Raw genomic sequence first — 21,242 nt, forward strand, 5'->3', positions numbered from 1 at the left:
GGAAAAATCCTTACTATTCCATTAATTCTTCCCTCCACAGCTCAGTTATTGAGAAAAGGTTTTTTAAAAAACCCTAGATTTCATCTAGCTGCATTCACATTCCATTACAATGCATGACCAGTCTGCTACTACAGTCTCTAAGTACAAGGGGCATGACAGCCAAATATTAAAGGGTCAGAGGACAGAGACAGAGAAGCTTAATTCACAAAGAAGATCCAAGTTAGGTAACTTCTCCATACCACATTTGCTTACTTTATATTCCTTTCCCCCCCCAAAATGGGATACTCATTAGAGCTCTATGTCGATTCAGAGATGAGCAGATGAGTTTACAGAAGTGAGATTTCCTATTTTTTCCCCTCAATGTCTCTACATACTACATATGACCATTTTCCAAACTACTTTATAGTGAAAACCCATGAACCACATTACAAGATCCACTACCCGAAATACTTCAGGTTTTAACTTGTTCTGAGGACTGCTCTAACATTGTATTAAAAAAATACAGGCGTACTTAAGTTTGAAAAGTATTTGGGGTTCTCCCCCCCAGTAATCCACAGAGAACATGATGTACAAAGCTTCAATCGAGCAGGAAACCAGTTGGTGTGTCAGAGCTAAAGCACACCCAACACTTGAATTCTAGCTTCCATTGTCACAGAAGCATTAAGATACATGACCCATCACCTACCTGGCATTAGGAATGTCCTGTCTCTTGGCCTAAACACACCAATAAGCATCACAGTGCACACACAGAAATAGCTTAATTTACCTGGAGCTACATAAACCCAGGATGAACTAAAGCATCTCATAGCAAAAGGCAGAGCTTTAAGTACAGGAGTAGAGGTACAACATGAGTAGCACATCTCTCCAAACCTTTCATGTGGCTTTTTTTAATCTGTTTCTTTATTTAATGTATGTGGAAACTCAAAATTCTTAGTTAACAGGGGTTTATTAAGCCATTTCCTAATGTGAAATTGAACCTCATTAGACAGTTCAGGTTTTCAAAGATCAGACTGGACAAAGCCCTGAGTAACCTAGCCTGACCTCCTCACTGACCTTGTTTGGAGCAGTGTGTTTGGCTAGATCCAACCCCCTTCCAATCCAAGTTATGCTGCAAATATGGCATCAGATCCTTTTCACTTTTAAAAGTGAATTTTAAAAAAGCATGTTCCTTGTGAACCAGTTTTAGAATTAATCTTGTTAACAAAGCTTCATTTAAAAGGGATTAACCTTAGCTACACGCAGTATTCCCTTGCCACAGTACAAGCCTAACACAAAGCAATAGCAGGTTACCTAGATCACTGTGCAGTGGCCCTGGTTTCTTGATCACAAGGCTAGTGTATGAGAGATACATGAAAATCTCTGCTGCCTCCAAGAGGCAGGGGGAAGAAAAATAAATGAGTATTCATTAAAAGCCTCCAAAAGCTGTGCAGTGGTAAAACACACATAGGCTAAAATAACACACATGGAAAGCAGGATTGAGATCCAGCACAGTGTAAGAAGGCTTTATTTAGGTTACAGAACAGACCCAGTCTTCCTAACAGCTTCCAGAGAAGGTTCCTAATAGAAATATCCTGAGTTTTCAGGTACAAGAGAACTGTTGGTGTGAAGAGGAAGAAAAGGAAGCACACTGAATAACTACAATGGTAGAGATCCCACAGCCTCTCCAGGACCTTGATTTGGTGCCTGAATACCTTCATTCACCCCCCCAAAAAAATCTCACCAATTCCCTTTGTATCTATTGTCTCTTACCTATGCAGGATGAGGAGAGTCTCTGGCTCCATCTTTCCCACACCCTCATAAGTAGTGAGACAACAGCCATAAGATTCACCTCCTCAGCACTTCCCCATACACCCAATCTTGCAACTCTGAGGATCCCAAAATAAAGGAAAGAGAAGTCACCTTTAAGTCTGCTCACTTAGAACAGGCACTGACTTTTGCTGATTTCAAAGAGCTGACAAAGACAGTTTTTGAAGGAAGTACTTATTTTCCTTATTCTATTTGTAGCTTAAAGAAAAATTATACTTTGATGTAATCCATGTAGGTTCTTTTTTTAAGCCTTAACTATTCCAAAGTCATTTATATATTCAGACTAGATCTCTTACTCTTTGAGCAGTCTCTTAACATACGCAGCCAGCCTGTCTTGAAAAGTCAGGTGTAGTCACTGAACCCTTTTGGACAGATGGCTTTGGACACCAGGTTCAGATGCATTACTTGAAGGAAGGGAACACAGTCTTTCCCAGGCAGCAGTGAAGGGAAGCTAAAACAATTCTGTAACCAGAAAGCTTTACAAATACCCAGTGTAATCAAATGGTAGCAATTTTTGGCTTAAATCCTGGGAAGATCTACTCACCCACAAGCTTATCAAGAAGCATTCCTTCAGCAGAGTCACTTATCTTCCTGTACTAAAGCTGCATTTGGCAGATTGTGTTTTTTATTTGTATCAGCTTGTCTCCCCACCAAATTAAGGTTTTTATTTAACTAAACAGTTTGAAGAGGAAAACCCCTGAGAATTTGTCCTATATCAAGAGCAATTCATGCTTTGTACAGGTCGTAATGCAATACAGCATAAAAACTAAAAGTAAAACATGTTGGCACAGCAAAAAATAAGCTTAATGACCTAAGTGAAAACTTGCTTCTTGTTTAGACTTTTCATAATCTCAAGGCCTTTCTCACTTGGGAAAGCAAGCACAAAAATTGTGCTACAGGAGACTGCATAGTGCATAACAAGCCAGTACAAGTGTGAAAGCCACTCAGCAGCCACAGGCTAGAGATGTCTGATGTCACAAGCTTTGTATTGCACATTAATACAAAGAAAATCCAGGCTCCATACTACACATAGCAACACTTGGAATTTCTCTTGCACGTAAGCAGTAAGTTATCTACACCTCAATAAAAGCAAGCAGATACAATCAGTACAACATTTCAAGCACAGGAAAAAAATACATCTATATTAAAAGCAAGGTATAGATGGTGACAATCAGTAGTTTTCCCTTAGTAACAGTTTAACCATCACTAGCTCTGAAAATTAGGCAACTTACTGTGTTTTCAGACATGGAAAACTAAACCAGCTCAAATGTCAGTGGAACTCAGAGTTACACTAGGTACATTTGTTACAGGTTGGGGAACAGAACAAGTCACCTGCCTTGAAGTAGGCAGCCAAGAAGCCTTCTGTAATAGTTCAATTCCTAGCTCTGGCCAGAAAGATACAATGTCTTATGTGACAGGGAAGATGAGGAAAATATATTGAATATAATAGTGAGTTGTGGCTTGATCATAAAGAGCTGGTCAGTCTCCATGTAGTTTTCAACTACACAAAGATGGATAAGGAATCAAGGCAGCTTTCGAGAACAAGACTGAAACTGCTCAGGTTAGTTTCTTACCAGCTGCAACCCTGTTGCCTCCCACTCCATATACCTGCAAAGATGAACTCACTATCATTGCCATTTCCTTTGCTGTGACTTTTGCATAGTAAGACACAATCGAGGGCTCTAATTAATCTATTTGAGTTTAGCTAATCCTTTCATTGGATTTTCCTGACAGCTTCTACCCCATTGAATCTGTGTGGAGAGCAAGTTCTTTTCATTAGTATATGAAAGGCAGGATGGTATTGGTTTACTGGTCAAAGGATAAATCTTTCTGAACAAGCTCAGTCTTTTGTGTCCTACATGGACTGAGGAAGACCGCTTTATGCCACCAACAGAATGGGGGTTTGTTTTTTTGATTAGAGGAAAAAAAAAAAGTACACATTTGAAATCAAAGTCACTTCTTATTCTTGGCCACAGATTTGTTATAGCCAGCTCAGTGAAATGGATAAATTTTGAAGCTAACTTCGGCTTGTTTTGGCTAGGAGCCTGCCTCATGTACTGGGCACATTCCCCTCCTTTCTCATCAGGCCTAGAGTTGTCAGTGACAAGGCAATTTCAGCATATTTCACTCCCTCTCCAGATCCTGTTACCTTCAGACTATTTTATCCTTTCCTTCCAAGCATTATAAAAAGCTAATACAAAGAGCACTTGCTCTTAATAGTAAGTTTTACATTCATTATCAAGCACCTCAAGTCTCTCTCTTCGGTATTTACCAGCTTCACATAACCAGCTATTCTTGTCAGCAAGATCATCAGGTAAAAAATTAACACAGTACTAATTTCTTTGGAGAGTAAAGGAAAGAAAAAAGCTGAATGAAACACCAAGACCCACATTCTGTCATATCAAACCATGAAGCCTGATGTCAAAAGCAATACAGGTACATCAAACCCTTTAAGTTCTTGCACAGCATGCATCAACCTCACCAGGTTTTTACTGACAAAGAGGAGGGGGGGAAAGAGATACAACAAAAGTGTTAAATAGGCTAAAATCTGTGGTTTTGATGTCTGCTGATAACATCACCTTCTGCATTCAAACATGACAGCTTATACAGTCAGGAACACAATGTTTTAACAGTAGAGAAAAAAGGGAGCATAAATATTGGATAACTGTCAATATAAAGACCGACTCTGCTGTTAGAAATTCACTTTGATTAAAAACAGGGAATTCAACATATATAAAAGCATCTGTTACAAATATCTTTGCCCAGAAGACTACCATACTTTTTCTACTGGAACCTTAACCCTAATTCACTTATTCATACCTCTACTTATAACTGAAAAGAAATTCAGCCTTCCAGTTGCAAGCAGGCAAAGGTTAAGCTTTATTTTGGTGACAGTCCTGAAGAACATACATTTATTAGCTTGCCAAGATCTGTGTAACAAAACACCTGCAGAGTTATCTAGTTAAGAATTTACTACTCATCCAGGTCAAAGTTTTCATCCATTTATCTTCAGCAAGTTGAGCTTCCTTTCACTTGCCTGGACATGAATATAACCAAGAAACAAAAGGTTTTGTGGGGATTTGACAAGTAGAGTTAAAGCTACTATTGTGAGTTCTGATTATGATTTCACATACATGCTCTTTAGGCTTTACAAGAGTACAAGTCTGCAGCTAACATCCCAAATAACTGTGTGAAGTCAACTACGGCAGAAAACCCATCACAGCTCTATAATCCAAATGGCCATCATTTGCTCACTGATGCATTTATAAGCAGCAGCATTGCTAAAGCAGAATCCGAATTAGAATTAGAAGATTAAGTAATAATTTCTCTCAATTTACCTAGCTAAATATACTAAGAGAAAAAGTTTCATGGTCTAAAAAATAAGAGTTAAACCATATCTGCAGAAGTCTTTGACCCTTTTTTTAAAGAAAGGGAACTTCTGACATGTAATTTAACCTGTTACACCTTGAGGCACTATCTTTCTTTGAAGTCCGCACAACACAAGATCTGTTCAGACTTGCAGAGGAAGCTCTTACCTGTAGTAGCCACAGTTCTGGCCACTGTGAATGAGAACACAATGGGGCAGGTTAAAAACATTCTGAGACACCTGATGGCTAAACAACCCTTCTTTGCTTTTAAGGGACAGCACTAGGTTGTTTGCTATTTAACTTATTGAATAACATGAAACATAGGAGACCCACTAAATCTAGTTCCCACATCCCAAACAAGTTTTCCAATTATACAGAAAGCTTATGGATCAATAAACTATCTTCAAATACAGCTACTATGATTTGGTTGGAATAGCTACCTTCAAAAAAAAAACACACAACACTTTGAACAAGCATGTCCACACTAGAAATAGTGCCACAAGACACAAACGGAGGTGAGCTCTTTTCTAATGAGGGTTGAATTTTCAGTACAAAGTACAGGCAGAAAATTACATGGAATTTTACTGCTTTAAACTGAGCCATCATTTTTAACACACTGTTCTCTGTACAGGTTATCTTTCACAGCAGTTTCTAGTTAAAACACAAGGCAATACTTGCTGCCAACTTAAACCAGTTGACCTAGTCAAAGCACAACTTTCAGACTCAATCTCTTTACTGAACTAACCTCCCAAAGTTTGTTTAATTTTCATCCCCAAACAGCAACCATTGGCCTATAAAGATTCCGCCCCCCCCCCAACCTGAAGGCATCACAGGATCAATCTCCTTTTCTGGAAGCTCCTAAGAAAGGTTCAGAGGAAAGATCTACATAAACACTCACCTACAGATAGATTCTGGCAGTGGAGTGACCTGCCATGCAGCAGCTACTGCACAGAAGACTCACAGGCAAACAAGGGGAGTAGAAGGCAACTATTCAAATGCTTGAACTGCTGAAGTTTCTAGAAACAGGAAAAGAAAGGAAGGACTCATCCCCAGGAAGCTGCAGAAAGGCTGCAAGTCATCAGGAAGAGGCTTATACAGAAACAGTTTAGCCTTGCAGAAGTTAGGGGTTCCCACCTCCCTTTAACAACTGAGGTGAAAGCAACAAGCAAACCTGCAGACAAGTTATCCCCCTGGAACACGGGGTATTGCAACCTGACAGTGTCTTCCTATATCGGATTCCTGAACCGGAGAAAATGACACACTGCAAGAGCCCAGCTGGGCAGCTGGTCAGCTTCCCTGCAATCCCAGACCTTGCTTTCTTTCTCCATACCTGGCTTTAAGAGAGGGAAGACTGAGAACTCTTTAGGACATGAAGAAGCTTTAAGCAGGCTGTAAAAGGAGCAAAGTTAGCTCTTGCAACTCACAGTAGCTCAGTCTCATTTTCTACAAAGCTTTCCATCTTCAGAAATGATGGTTGCCACTCTGCTGGACTGAGTGCTGCCAGCCTGGCCCTCAACCACAGGCAAGGAAAAGGACATGGGCAGTTCCCACCACTTCTGAGGACCGTTAATGTCTGTGTCTTATGAGATGAAGAATGAACTTCAGTATATTTCACTGGGTGAGACAGAAAGCAAAATAATCATAACCTACTCCAGGGCCCTTCTCACAAGCATTTCAAAGCTAAAATTGAGGAGAACTGAGAAACCAAGTACTGTCACTCCTGTCCTGATGAACACAAATTCCCAAACAGCTCTACATTACACAGTGTGAATTTTCAAAAGTTTCCTTTAACAGCAATTCAGCTTCAGTATTACCTTTACGCAGCCATCCAGAGGCAGCATCTTAAAAAGCATTGAAGCAAGTACTCCTCTTGGTAAACATCGAAACAAAAAGCACTGAAAACACAACATAAATTACAAGGGAAGTCTTGGACCACTTTCTCCCCAGGTTCATGAACTGACATATGCCAAACATATCTCCCTCTTCAGCAGGCACTGCAGCCCCTGCATGACTCCTAAATAGACAGCATTAATAGAGAAACCACTAAACATAACTCTGATTGGCTTTTCGGTTTTGGAATGGAAGACTTTGGGGATGGACAAGTTTTATACCACTTCTGTAGGCAGTCTACACTACTGCTCATTTCAGTTCTAAATGCAGAACTCAATGCAAGCCATCCTCCAGCTTTTATACAGACCATAAGGAAACCCTTTAAGTACACAGCAGATTAGAGAAATGGTTTGTTTCCTCCATCCTGCCTCGTTATGCATTCCTGGCACTGAGACACAAGCCTGGAGTACCTGATATCCAGGCAGTGGCAGCATACTGTAAGCCACTTGGCTTTTCAAGAAGTCTTAGCATTAACTGAATTTTACACACAAGTCTCTAATCACCAGCCTCTTGAGGCTTCCTGATTTTTTCCAGCTGCAAGTAAGTACCACCATATGGTACTCATTACAGGTCAAGATTTATTAGTCATTTAGGACCTTTCCTGAGTGACAGGTGTTAGATATTGCCACTTTCTATAACCATGTCCACATGTAACACATACCTAGACCTAACTCAGCTAAACTTGTAAGCCTCAGCTATGCTTGCAGGCCAGGTATTAGAGTCAACACCAGTCATTCCGGCAGCCTGTTTTTAAACCTTTCCTGGTTAAGGAAGTAGAATAAAGATACAGGCTCCAGAAAAACCTCTTGTTCCTCACCTTTATCCATATAACATGCAACAAAGGAAGTCTCAATTCTTGTGTCCTGTTAATCGATGTCAGTCACTTGTCACTGACAACTGCATGAAGCAGACCACACAAAACCAGAAAACCACTTCCTCTGAGAAAGGAGAAGCAAAATAAAATAGCATTTCAGATTAACCCAACTCCACTGTGCTCTATGTTGAAACTACTGGAAGCACTAAATACCAAAGATTGAGCAAGCATACATGCTAGGAAGAATAGAGGCTGTGCACAGTGATATTGCATTAAGATGTTATCTGAAGAAGCACACACCCTCTTAACTGTCAGAACAAGACCCAACTCACTTAAGGCTTGGTGGGTGTCTGGGGGATTTTTTGTGGTGTAGGTGATTATCAACTCCATTCTCCTTCAGTTCTTGGACCAAGTATCATAGCTCCAAGGTTCTTCTAGTTAAAGCTGGTTTATCATTTGTTTATGCCTGTAGCATCAGCATACCTTGTGTGCATTTTAATACCTGAAAATAGCACTATGGGCCGCATTTTCTCTATATTGCTCAATACTAACTAAAAGCTACTCTCCAGCCTCAGGTAATCAAAGTTGAGAAAGTGGCACTGAAGAGAGCCAAGTTAAATAAGAAAGCAACAAAGACAAAGCAGCTGTGCTAACCCTGTAAGTCAGTGGCACTTCCAAAACACAGCATCAGGGAGGCCCTCTGCTTTTATCCACATGGGTACAGAAATCCCTAAAGCTGATAAAAGTTGGGTATTTAGTGGGAGCTCTCAGATGCCTGCTCAGGAACTCACAAGCTTAACTTTGGCAGATAGAGTAGCCCCCAGCATCAGCCTCTTCAGTTCATCTACTAATGCACTGGCTGTGTGCTAGCAAGAGCTCAGGGTCTCCTCATAGCACCTGCAGTTTCAAGTGAGGTGCTTCACAGCAAGGTGCACTTTGCTATGAAAAAGGAACCTTATAGCAATATGGAGAATAACAAAAGCCACTTCCCACAGGGAGAAAAGAAAAAGAGGCCTGAATGTATTTTATTGCCTTTAAAATCCTGGGAAAGACAGCTGGAGGCTAGTGTTAAGAAATTGTTCTAACTAGCATGCACAGACATTGGAATTAGATACTTAAACTTGATTAAAATAGATTTCATTCTCTCACATTAGAGAAATTATATCTAGAGGCTAGAACATTACATTATCCTGAGAACTGTTACATTTGGTTTGCATCCCCTGAGAATTAAGTCACACTTGTCAGAGACTTGCTACCTTAAAATGTTGAGCCCATGCCAAAGACTTTCCTAAAAGGACCATAGATAAGATCTTTACAGAAAACACTGAAAACCCAACAGGTTTTACTGAAGTATGAACATTTTATCATTAGTAGGAGAGGCAAAATGAATTTGATGAGTTCTAGAGAAAGGGGATGCAAAGGGAAAGGAAATGAACTCTTTATTTCAAACAGAAGCTGATGTCTAAGCTTTCATAATAATTTCTTCTGTATTTTGTCTCTATTGTCCTCCAGACCATAAACATTTCTTAAAGAAACTGTCTCAATGAGTATTGCACCAGAGATATTCAGTAATACAAACACTTCAGCAGAATATGGTAAGTACACATACAAATGCAGCAGTGTCTTAGTAAAGACAAATGAAAACATGTAATCCAACTATTCCTTTTCCAAAATAGAGGGATATCAGCCACCTAAAACTTGTGAGCAAAGTGTTACTTTTAATGGATGCTGTGTAAATAGTTCAGTACTATTTGCTTTGGGAAGTGAGGAAGTCTTCAGCAGTAGCATAAAGCTTTTCCTTCCCTTGACACATGCAAATTTACTTATTGCTTTCTCCAGCAATTGATTTTACCCACAGTCACTCTGGAGGTTACTCAGTAGCAAGCTAACAATTCCTAACCTGAAGTACCTCCTTCAAGTAATCCCCTGACTAGATCTGAGAATATCAGTAAGCCGTCTCCTTTGCAATATTGCACTAAAATATCATCAGCTCAAAAAAGTGGGAGTAAGCAAGGATAAAGCACACATGGTTCCAACACCCTAGCACAATAATTAAAGTGAGGAGATCCATTCATAGGAAATAGCTCTCAAGTATTATTAAAACTCAAGATGCTGTTCAGTCTGAAGCTTGGCAGGAATAAGAAACAGCCCCTGGCATTTTGTACACATCCCAAAACAGAAAGTCACGTTCTCCAAGGGAAAGTATTCCCTGAGGCACACTGTTTTAGGGAGTATACCAACTCCCACAAGTGCTATTTGGAGCTGAACATATGCCAAGAAAATAACCTGCTGCAAGTCTGTGATGTATGTGCTGCATCCTGCAGTAACCAGCATGATAATTATAAGCACTCAATATGGAGCATTTCCACAAAGTTTTAATGGTATTCCTACAGCAAGAAGATACTTTTCCAATGCCATTTTAGTCTGCAACTATTAGATGACCAAATACAGGTGTTCAAAACCAGGTTTGCTTTGAGCAAGGTCGCCTAATTTAGCCTCCAGAGCAAGAAGAATACAGTCAGAGTTTTCCATGAGTCTACAATGAATGACAAGCTGCAGGGGAACCTCTGCTCTGGCACCTGAAGCATCTCCTCCTTCCTCCTGCACTGCCCTTAGGTCTGCAGGGCTCTTTCAAGTACTCTCAACCCTCTCTCCTGGCTGCTGTTGCACAGCAGGTTCCCCCCATCCCCTTTTCTTACATTTGCTAGCGCAGAAGTGCTACCACTGTCACTGATAGCTCAGCCTTGGCCAGTGGTGGGTTTCTGTTGGAGCCGGGTGACATTGGCTCCATCAGACCTGGGGGAAGCTTTCAGCAACTTCTCACAGAAGCCACCCCTGCAGCCTCCCTGCTACCAAAAACTCCCCACGCAAACCCAATACAGTTTTTTTATTCTTGGCCTCTAACGTCAAGCACAAAAGACAAAAGCTAATAAAAGTCTCCAGCTCTGCAAAGCTGAATGGAATACAGAATCGGTACCAAGAGAACTGCCAAGGTACAACTATAGCTCACATTTCAGATATCAAGTCTGCCAAACATTTGTTCAGTATCTGTTATCACAGTATGAAACACGAAATAAAACACTCAGCCTGAAGCAGAAAGCCAAAAAAGCTTGAGAAATTTGTCCAAAGATTACAGCATTTTGAATACCCACACTGGTTTGGACAGGAGTTTTCTTCCAGGAGACTGGATGACGCAGTGTTTTGAGATAACGGAAGCTTCTTAGACAGCATATTTATGACAACCAATGAAAACTGATGTTCAAGTGCAGCAAAACCTTGCATGACTGAAGAATATTTTCTCCAGACTTCATTACCAGTTTGTAATGATGAGCATTAGGAATTCACTTTCACACTTTAAACATCCACCTTCTCCATTTGTCCTCTGAACCCTTTTAGCAACTGGAGATGATACAGTGTTCATTTCATTAAATACTTCATTTCATTTCATGTTTGTTTCATCAGTGTTTGATAACTTCAGAGTTTGACTTGGGTACAATCCTGACCACCACAAAAAAACTTAGGGGATTCCTTACTATTTTAAATGATTTTCTACAAAATTATCTGCCATGAAGACAAAAAGGTGACAAATAAGATTATAATGACAATACATTCAGTGATCCATCATCTTTTGATGTTAAACACATTTGGCTGTTTACAAAGAAGAAAGAACAATACTAACTCCATTGCTGCCATGACTGACTGTGCTGTTCCTACACAATTACTTCTGTAGTATATTGGTTACTGAAGGTTTATTTAAAGAGACCTGTTTGATTGTTCTCACTCTAAATTCTGAGCATGACTAGACCTGTCAACAAGCATTTCCTCAGTCAAGCCTGAACTTCAGGAATTTTCTAGGTTCACTTAGGATACAAAAATTCATACTGTAGTCAGAGACGTTTTAACACTTTGTTACTACTACTGCTTTAAGAGTTTGAAAGCATTTAAAACACACAAAACACTTTCAAGATTTTTGTGCATGTGCACGCATGTGTGGAGGAGTGTCACGGATTCTGTTGCCAAGAAGCTTCCACTGGCATTCTGGATAGAAACTAAAGGACACCAGGAATACATTTTCCCTTAAGTCAAAACCACAAAAAACCCACCCACACAAACATCAGCTCTTGGATGGATGTTCTCACCAGTTGCCTGGGCAGGCTCTGGACACAGGTTTCTAGAAATCTGCACAGCACGACTTCCCCTCCTAATAGTCAGATGAATACTGGAAGTTGCTATCTAAACAAACACACACTCGAGCCTTGCAACTCTGCATACTCTATAGATTTTCTCCTTGTCATTTTAAATATTTAATGATTTATAATTAAAAAAAAAAAAGTGGTTTTGCATAGAACCATGGAATGGTTTGGGTTGGAAGGGACCTCAAAGCTCATCCACGGGCAGGGACACCTTCCACTAGAGCAGCTTGCTCCAAGCCCCTGTGCCCAACCTGGCCTTGAACACTGCCAGGGATGGGGCAGCCACAGCTTCTATGGGCACCCTGTGCCAGCACCTCGGCACCCTCACAGGGAAGAGCTTCTGCCTAATGTCTAATCTAAATCTTCACTCCATCAGATCAAAGCCATTTCCCATAGTGTCTGGGTGAAGAGAGATACAGTTCTAATCTTTCAGTCCAGTGAAGAGGCTTCCTTTCCCTTCTGAATTTGCCCTTTAAGGTTCAAAGTAGAAGTGTTCTTAAACTAATTCAGAATAAATATTTTCTGATTAAGCCAATTCATAGTCTGAATGGCAGTTAGAAGTTACTTTGCCTTTCAGAAGCAATGGCTTCTGCTGTCATTCTATATAACAGGTTGGTTCAAAGTAAGAAAAATCATGGCCCTTTAGAAAGGATTATTTTTAAAAGGTTTTTAACTGCGTTCATAAGCTCCTTCACCCAAACATTGTTGTACAGTGACATTTCTTGTCAAGAAATCAAATTTTCAGGAGCTGAAGCCTTGTTTAGCCTTGCCTGGAGGTCATGCTAGTTATCACTGCTTTAAAGCCATTTAAATGTGGGTTTAAACAATTGCTGCTTTAATTCAAGGTGTAGAAAGAGTGCAGTTCACTGCCCAGGGTGGTCATTTTCTTCTTCTCTCAGACGCCTGCAGGATTTCAGTATATAAAGGGGAAGGTTTGCTTCTGAAGAATCAGTGCTGTGTTTAGCAGACACAGACTGATACTAGATAGTCTCTTTTTCAAGACTTGTCAAGATATTATCAGCTCTTCTGATACACTGTAAACTTTTGACATTTTTCACAGTACTACTGCTGAAATACCAAGAAGTCCACTATATATAATCAAAATGATCACACTTATTTTCCCTAGCATGACTAAAAAAGTAGGGTAAAAAGAGTGTGACTACCAGGAAAACAGCCAAGCATTTAGGATAGAGGTGAAGTATACAGACTTGGAACTTTTTTCTTCACACAGAGATGAGAAATACTGCCACAAAGTGTTTAATATAAGCTACTTTGCTTAGCAATAGGTGGTTATTACAATAGGAATGCCTGTAAGTCCACAGTTGAATGAAAAAAAACATCTGGCACTGGTCTTTTAAGTAGTCCTGGATTCCAAGCCACCATTTTTGCATCACACTGTTTATACTAGCATACAAATTAAGAAGCATAAAGTGACATCTTTCCAGATTAAGACAGAAAAGTAGAAGACTCCTACTATAAGAACAGCTATAGCTTTCTCTAGATTAATGTTGTGGTCTAAAATTAAGATTTACCTTGGTAACAACTGAAGTCAGTCCTAGAATAAAACATACTTCCCAACACATTTGATATATTTTAGTGGAAAGCCCTGACAGAGACAGCCACTGGCCTGTTTTCAGCTAGAGAAGGGAATAGAGCTTTGCTTATCTCAGGGAAAGTTAAGAGAAGGTAAAGACGGGGTTTCAGCAGAGCTGCAGTGGCAAAGCTTATCAAGCGTACACTGGGGTCATATTAGGCTACAGTAAGACAGCTTTGCAAGTCTAGCTATATGCCTCAAAAAAGATTAACTTTGTAGATTGCAGCTAGTTCACTTCAGGTTCTAGTTTAAGTGCATTGCATATAGATGCCTGTTACAGTGCCAGGAGAGAGAAGAGATTGAAATTCAACTCTGACATTTTAATTCTCTGTAGAGATTAGGTAAAAGAAACAAGTACAGATGAGACTAAACTATTTTCCTTCCCCTCCAAGTTGGAGAAGGAGACAAAGAGAGAAATCCAGCAGCAGAGCTGCAATTATGAAGAGCCTTGAAGGCTGTCACCTCTAAGACAGCTGAAATCCTGAGCTTCAGAGTTCCCCTCTTTCTGACTCCTAAATCACTCAAGTCCAGGTTGAAATTGTAATTTTTTTTGTCAGCATTGCCATTACACTTTATTTTGCTGGTTTTACATTTTGACAGAAAAATACACATAGAACACACTGTATAGGACACCCTCCATAAAACACAAAATTGAAACCCTGAATGCTGCTGTGCTGACAGCTTAAGAGACAGCTTCTTGAATAGCTGAAAGTAAAAAGGGGCATTTAAGTAAATACGAACCTTCCAACTCACAATTTTATTACACAGTTAGGATTAATTTTCAATGACAGGATATGTAAATTGTCTTACACTTAGGAGCACAACTGTACTCTCACATAATTGTAGAGTCACAGGATAATGCAGGCTGGAAGGAGATTTGGGAGGCTATTGAGTCCAGCTCCCCACCCAAGTCATTGCAACAGAGAGTTTCCTAGAAGGAGACTCTCACAACACCAAAGTCTTTTCCAAGCAGACTAAAGATATGCCTATTAATACATTACAGTTTAAGTGTAATTTCTTTCTGAGGGAGAAAGACTAAAGCATTGACAAGTTTAATCTGAATTGCTAAATTTACAATATACCTTACCAATTACCTAATTGCCCAATATATATTCTTCCTAAAATCCAGATCATATCCCCCAGGTTTTTTTGCTTCTTGCATCTCCTCACAAGTTCTCCAGAAAGACTCAAGCTCTGCAGGGAAGACCTGAGACAATGGCAAAGCATTTTTTCGGTAAATAAGCATTAGAATTCTTGTTACAACAGTACCCTTCCCTCTTGAGCTCAGCTACATTTATTCTGTTGATAATTTTATATTACATTGAAGCTTTTCCTCCACATACCACAGACTTTGCAATTAAACAACCAGAATGCTTGGTACATTTCCTTTTTCAGAAGCTGCATTGTATCAGTGATAGCTAACAAGGTTTAACTGCATTGACTTCACAGAAGGGTAAACGATGCTGCTGAAGGATCCTTAAATCTGTACCAGCATTACATCTTTTGAACAAGCTTTGTTTTAGGCACTCTTGAGGAGAGATGGTTTACAGTACAGAAAAGTGCTGTCAGCACCAGACAGTCAAACACCGCATGTACTGCATGTAGCAAGAACTTAAAAGCACCCCAGTAGTTTTAAACACACTGCGTCCATAACAGCCTTCTGGAACAGATAAGCAAAGTGTCTTCATTCAAACAATCTGTCTGGAAATATCATTACTGGCAGAAGCTGCTTTCCATTCAGCATGCTTGCGTAATACTGTTCCTAGAATGTGTGAGTTATCTAGGTATCTTGTTATGTGGTGATATCAGTGGAGAGTTTACACAAATCAATGTGATTAGAGAAGGAATCATTTTAATCTAAGCGAATGAAAGGTAAAAATGCACAATGCATCTTCACTGCATGGGCAGAACAGCCACATTACTGCACTTTGCCCCAGAGCACATGCATGTTACATTTGTTGGGATGTTCTTACTGATTTCAGTTGATTTGTTATACAGAAAAGTCTCTACTTATTCTAGTAAGACCATCAGCAACTAATTGCATTATTACTTATTCATTGTAGAAAAACATTATGTAAATCTACATTTGTTGTTAAAGTAACACTTTGTCCTAGGAAAATTTCCCTACTTGACAAAAAATTGGTAGCTAAGAAAATTGCTTTCAATGAGTAGATTAATTTACTTGAAACCTAGGAGTTTTCACTAAATTACCAGTCTGTTTCCATCATGTGGAAAAACTGAATAAGACTCATAAAGATTTTGTGCACATAGACACAAAAGATCCTCTCGTGGTCCAAACGGTTCTTACACTGGGTTTCATTCAGGATTCCTTTGATTTGTTTGTATTTTAGTATGTGCCAGAACACACATCGATATACAACTTTCATTATATATCTTTAACCAAGAGCCATGAAACTTCAAAAGCAAAACACATGACAAGTTGCAAGCAGGAGGGCTAGAGCCTTTATGTTATGCAACAGAGAGCATCTTGTGCATGACTAATCAAGACACATCCACAGAATTTCAGGATGAAATACTTCTTGAATCCTTAAAGCAAGCATTCAATTCTCTCTGCTTTTACAGACCTAGCTTTCATAACTAGAAAGAGCCACAGCCAGTTATGAAATGGGAAACAACCATCACTACCATGAAAAAATAGTTAGGACAAGCAAGAGAAACATGCATGACTGCCATTTACAAGTCAGCCATATCAATCAAGTACACTGCAGTTACTGGCATGATAGTATGTAACCTCTGAAAGGAAAAGAAATCTGAACTAAAGCTAGAGAACTTTCATGAATACTACATTACTTTCTTAAACACAAATGATGCCCATATTGCCAGGCTTCCTTTCCATATTTGATCAGCTGTTTTTACCCCCACGCTTCCAGTCAAACTGGAGTTATAACAGAAGGCACAGAAAGAAGACACTGCAGAAGTGACTTCACTTTTAATAACTTTTGGGCTGACAACATCTATTTACACTCTAAAAACCTAGAGCTTAACTATGAGGGTAACTCTATTCAACATAAACCAATAGTCAGTCACTAAGCTCAGCACAGTTCAAGAATCAGATCTATGTTCTTTAATTAAAGAGGTTTCCCAGTCACTACTTGCAATCACTTTTCTATAACAGAGAAAACACCTTCCACGTCATTCATTCTCCCACTCTAAAGATGATTCTCAAACTGACAGCTGCTTTTATGCTGTTCATCAGTAGCCACACACTTCATTCTATGTGAAGCCTGCACTAGAGCGTCTAGCATGATCCATTTACTACTCACCAAGTTCAGGTTATTTGCTATGAGAGTCCAGCAATAAAATCTAAACAATGAAATTAATCCTTACTGGAGTATGGAGCTTTGGCAATTTATTTTTTTCTTAGTAAGCCACAGACAGTGTGTATCAAGCATTCTGCCACAGTGCTAATTCATCCCTTTCTGACATGGAGAAAAATAATGATCCTCATTAATAAAGAGCATCATTACCCACTGTTATCGTCACAAGGGATTCAAGGACACCGGAACACCAAAGCATTGAGAAAGGATTACAATGTCAGGGAGATTTACATAGGTTGGAAAGGCAGTGTCACTCTTTCCCCACCCCCACTAACCACTGGGTCTTCAGTTAATGTTATCTCTCTGGGGGTTAGTAAACCCTCAAGGGACTCATCCCAAAGGAGAGGCTGTATAGCACAGGTGGTGTTAAGAATCAGGAACTCCACCATTGTCTTTTCTCCTTCCTTCATTTCTCCTGAGGCAGAGGACTGCCTCCAGCATCAGCCCAGCCCAATCCCCTTCCCAAACCTTGCAGATTCCCATCAATCAACGTGCAAAACTCTGCTGGGGCATTCTCCTGAAGAAAGCAAGGAGCTACGCACACAGACCTCCCCATCTTAAACCCTCACCTGCTGAAACAGCAAAGCCCTCTAGGTGGGACTGACCAGATCCTTCTTCAGAGGTGAAAGTCACAGCAGACAGCATGGGGCGAGGTGGTACTTAGAGCAGCAGAACAAGTATCACAGACCATGTGGAGACAAAGCAGTTCTCCAAATCAGTAAGTACCAGTGGCACACTAGTATCACTTACACTTGGGTACACGCCTGGGCATGGTAAGAAGGAGGGGTAGAAGAGGAAGGGGGTGTATTATAGCTAGTTTTTGCTTTTGGGACTAGCAGATGAAAGGTCCACAAAGTTTCACTGTAAAGGAATGAGCTTCAAAGCAAAGTTCAAGACAAACAAGATTTTGGCAGCTTTAGCAACAAAATTGCAGGGGAGAGTAGCAGAAAAGTATTCTACACCTACTGTAACACAGGATTTTTCAAGCACAGCATAATCCTAACAACAGAGAGCAGGATTCATTTATTCTCTTAAAAAAGTTAACAGCCAGAGGAAAGGTCTGTAAAAGTCTGAAATTAACTCATGTTAAAGTTATGTGCCTTTCAGTTAATTTAACCACTAGTTAACAGCTGAAGAACTTGGTCAAGTACCTGGAAAGGGGAAGCTAGTGATCACCTCTCCCTCCTTCTCAGTTTCAAGGCCCAGGCACTCCAGAGCAACCGGGATAGATAGCATCCCTCTCCCAAAGGCAGAAAACAAAGTGCTTCTCCAGGCCACCTACCATGCACCCTCTGCAGCACTGCACACATCTGCCATCTCCCCTAGCATCTCAACTTGGGTTTTAGGAAGGAGAAATACAACCCTAAGCAAAACCAAATCACAGTCTGAGGCGTAGTCCTCTGGCAAACCATGCCCACAAGCCTCCAGCTCCCTGCCGCGTCCAGGTGTGACCTGCAGATGCAGGTGAAGGCTCGCTGCCAACAGCTCAGACAGCTCTTCTTTGGGGGAGAAGACGGGAGAATTTCCTCCTCCTTTGTCCCGGAGGAGCAGTGGGTCGAACACACACAAAGCTTGCCCGGGCTTCCCCCACCGCGCACAGGCGGGTACCGCGGGGAGCCGGGCCGAGGCCGGCAGCACTGCCCGGGCAAGAACCGCCGGGCCCCGACACCTGAGGACTGCGAGGACAGACCCCGCCGCGGGGCCCGGCCCCGTCGGCTCCTGTCACAGACCGGGCCCGCTGCAACCCCTCCAACCCCAGAGCGACCAGCGGGGAGCCCACCCGCAGCTGCTGAAGGGGATCAAAAGCTCCCCCCGAGGCTCGGCTCCGCACCGCCGCCGCGCCCGGCAGGGACAGCGCCGCTGGAGAGCGCCTGAAAACAAGGAGAGCGCCCACACTCACCGCCGCCACCGCCTCCTCCGGTCCCCAGCACCCCAGCAGCAGCACCAGACAGCCGGCAGCCAGGCTGCTGCTCCACCACCGAGGCTCCATCCTGCCCGCTCAGGAGCTCCGGCCCTACGGCGCGGGCATAGCCAGGCGGGGCAGCACGACTCCCTCCAGGCGGCTCCCGCCGGCCGCCCCGGCACCAGCACCCGCCTCTCTGCCGCGCTCTCCCGCTCCTCCCGGCTCAAGTCCTCCCGGGACTACTTGCCAACAGTATTCATCCGCACCGGGGGCGGGCGGGAGAGCAGCCGGCAGCGGAGGGTGCTGGCGCCCCGCTCTGAGAGGACCGCAGCTCCCCACGACCGCCACCCTGCCCCTGGGCGCCGGGATTTTGTCGGCTCGAAGGGCGGGCGAGCGCCCGCCTCTCCCCGCCCCGCCCCTCCACCGGGTGGGCAGCCGCTGGACATGGGCTATTTCCCCACCGGAAGCACCTCAAGTGTGTTAGGGCCAGCAGCGCTGCTGGTAGTGCCGGGTCGCACCCTGGGGTGCAGGGCTGTGATGGGTGCTTAGTCTGCCTCAGTCCCGCCCCGTCCCGCTCAGGTGCGACGGATCAGCGGAGACCGCGCAAACTTTCTGCCCGGGCACGCTGCGTACACGGCGGCGCCCGGAGGGGGAGCGAGCCGGGACCGACCCCGACCGGGCAGCGCGGCCGCTCCACAGGTCCGCTGCCGTAGCGGGGGAAGGAGCCGGTGAAGCGGCCGCACGGCGGAGGTGAGCGCGCTGTGCCCAGCCCGAGCCGCGCAGGGGGCCTGCCCGCCCGCCCCCCTGAGTGACGGCTGCGGGCCCTCCTCTTCCTCCAGCGGTGCGGAGCCGGTAACGGGGCTGCGTCCTGTCCGCTGGCCAGCAACGCTGCCTGGAGCATGGGGCGCGCAGGGTGAGTGAGTGCCAAGGGGCCGCGGTCCCCTCCCTTCCCTTCCCTTCCCTGCCCGGCCCCCGGGTGACTGTGTCCGTTTGCCTCCCCACAGGGTACTGCTGGTACTGGGGCTCCTCTGTCTGGGCACGGAGCTGGTGAGCGCGGTAAGTGTGCAGGTCCCGGTGCCTCGTCAGACTTGTGGGGCTTCGGCATGCTTGGGCCGAAAAACAGACACCTCCCACCCCCCTCAGAAATACATGGTTTGGGCTTGCTTAATTGCTGCTCCGAAGTTCCTTTGTGCCTTCCGTGTGCTCGACTTTGATCAGTTTTTCTGAAGTCAGCCCGCATTCAGTGCACCAGCTCCCTAAATCTGAACGAATGATCGGTATCTCTGAACTGACTGCCTTTCCTTCTTCTTTAGCCTCGTCTCAAACCTTTCTGTTAAAAGCTGACCTTTCATATCCTCGCTTGCAAGGGTTCCAACCTACAACACCTTGTAACTAAGTAGAAGTGATGGGAGAAATTAAAGGATTAAGCTGTTAAGTGTTGTATGAAGGTTCATGACTAGTGAATTAGTAAATGTGGTTTAAATTCCAAGTTGACATACAGAAGCAGTGACTTTATGATCTGTCATTCTGACAATTTTATGGCATACACACAGATTTTCTCTTGCTGTTCCTAATTAATGTTTGAACAGATTAGTAAGGGATCACAGGCTTTTTAAATGTTTGTAATATTTCCTTTTCTTTTTGCTGCTGTAATAGATTTTCTGCAACTGGGATGCTGAAATTGTTAGCCCACTCAACTGTAGAGAAGAAAAGAGTCCTTTGGAAAGTCTGTAGCCTAAATTAAGTGTCCAAGTGATGTACAGGCAGCAGTTCAAAAACCCCTCTTTGTTACACTGGGATGTAAATTAAGATTGTACAATAATCTTTGTGCTTAGTCTTTTGTAGCACATATGCAATAACAAATTAATGGAAGTAGTTAGTGTAATATGTTTTAAGCATGTTTATTTCCATTCAGTTTCTACCAGACTTCTAACAAAACCAGTTAAAATGTGGGTTCTTGTCCGACAGTGTTTTTCTACTACATTTGCTACTCTTTTGATTAAAATGTTAAGGATTTAGACTCTTCCTGTGCAACTGAGGAGAAATCTTTTGAAAAGGCTTTAATAACAGAGGGGCTTCTACTGTTCATAAATATGAAAGGCTTGATTCTGCTTTGCTCTTTTTATAATCAATTGCACCAGTAGAATTCCTCATCCCAATCAGGTGGTAGTTACAAGTGCTAATCTGCTCAAAGATTAAAAGCTTAGTTTTCTTCAACGAAACCAAGAGCTGTTCTTCCAAGTGTTCTCGCTCCAGTGGAATCTCTGTGGAAATTGCTTTTATAAAGCCAGTGTTTCCAAGGCTTTTGGAAACAAATATGTCACATTTTGCCCTCA

At 42.4% G+C, this 21,242-nt stretch overlaps 2 protein-coding genes across 5 annotated transcripts in view; one reads left to right on the forward strand and one right to left on the reverse strand.

Annotated features, from left to right (window-relative positions):
• COL4A5 (collagen type IV alpha 5 chain) overlaps positions 1-19,244 on the reverse strand; it is a 77,963-nt gene extending 58,719 nt beyond the window's left edge. For 2 of the 4 annotated variants that reach the window (XR_009726728.1, XM_061361884.1), the window contains exon 1: positions 18,904-19,244. Coding sequence is in view for 3 of the 4 variants with exons in the window: in XM_061361884.1 (XP_061217868.1) it covers positions 18,904-18,993 (90 nt within the window). In the remaining variant the exon portion in view is untranslated. Of the gene's footprint in view, positions 1-6,988; positions 7,025-18,903 lie in introns of those variants that run through there. The other 2 variants (XM_061361882.1, XM_061361883.1) reach the window with 2 other exon arrangements.
• A 476-nt stretch (positions 19,245-19,720) lies between these two features.
• The window catches only part of COL4A6 (collagen type IV alpha 6 chain), a 121,496-nt gene continuing 119,974 nt past the window's right edge, over positions 19,721-21,242 (forward strand). Inside the window, exons 1-2 of the mRNA XM_061361881.1 lie at positions 19,721-19,819; positions 19,911-19,962. Coding sequence (XP_061217865.1) covers positions 19,806-19,819; positions 19,911-19,962 — 66 coding nt within the window. The 5' untranslated portion in view covers positions 19,721-19,805. The remainder of the gene's footprint in view (positions 19,820-19,910; positions 19,963-21,242) is intronic.

Source organism: Neopsephotus bourkii, unplaced genomic scaffold (genome assembly GCF_033783945.1).
Source record: "Neopsephotus bourkii isolate Nb327-2 ecotype Australia unplaced genomic scaffold, CSIRO-AGI_Nbou_v1 NB_1067, whole genome shotgun sequence".
Taxonomy (NCBI): domain Eukaryota; kingdom Metazoa; phylum Chordata; class Aves; order Psittaciformes; family Psittacidae; genus Neopsephotus; species Neopsephotus bourkii.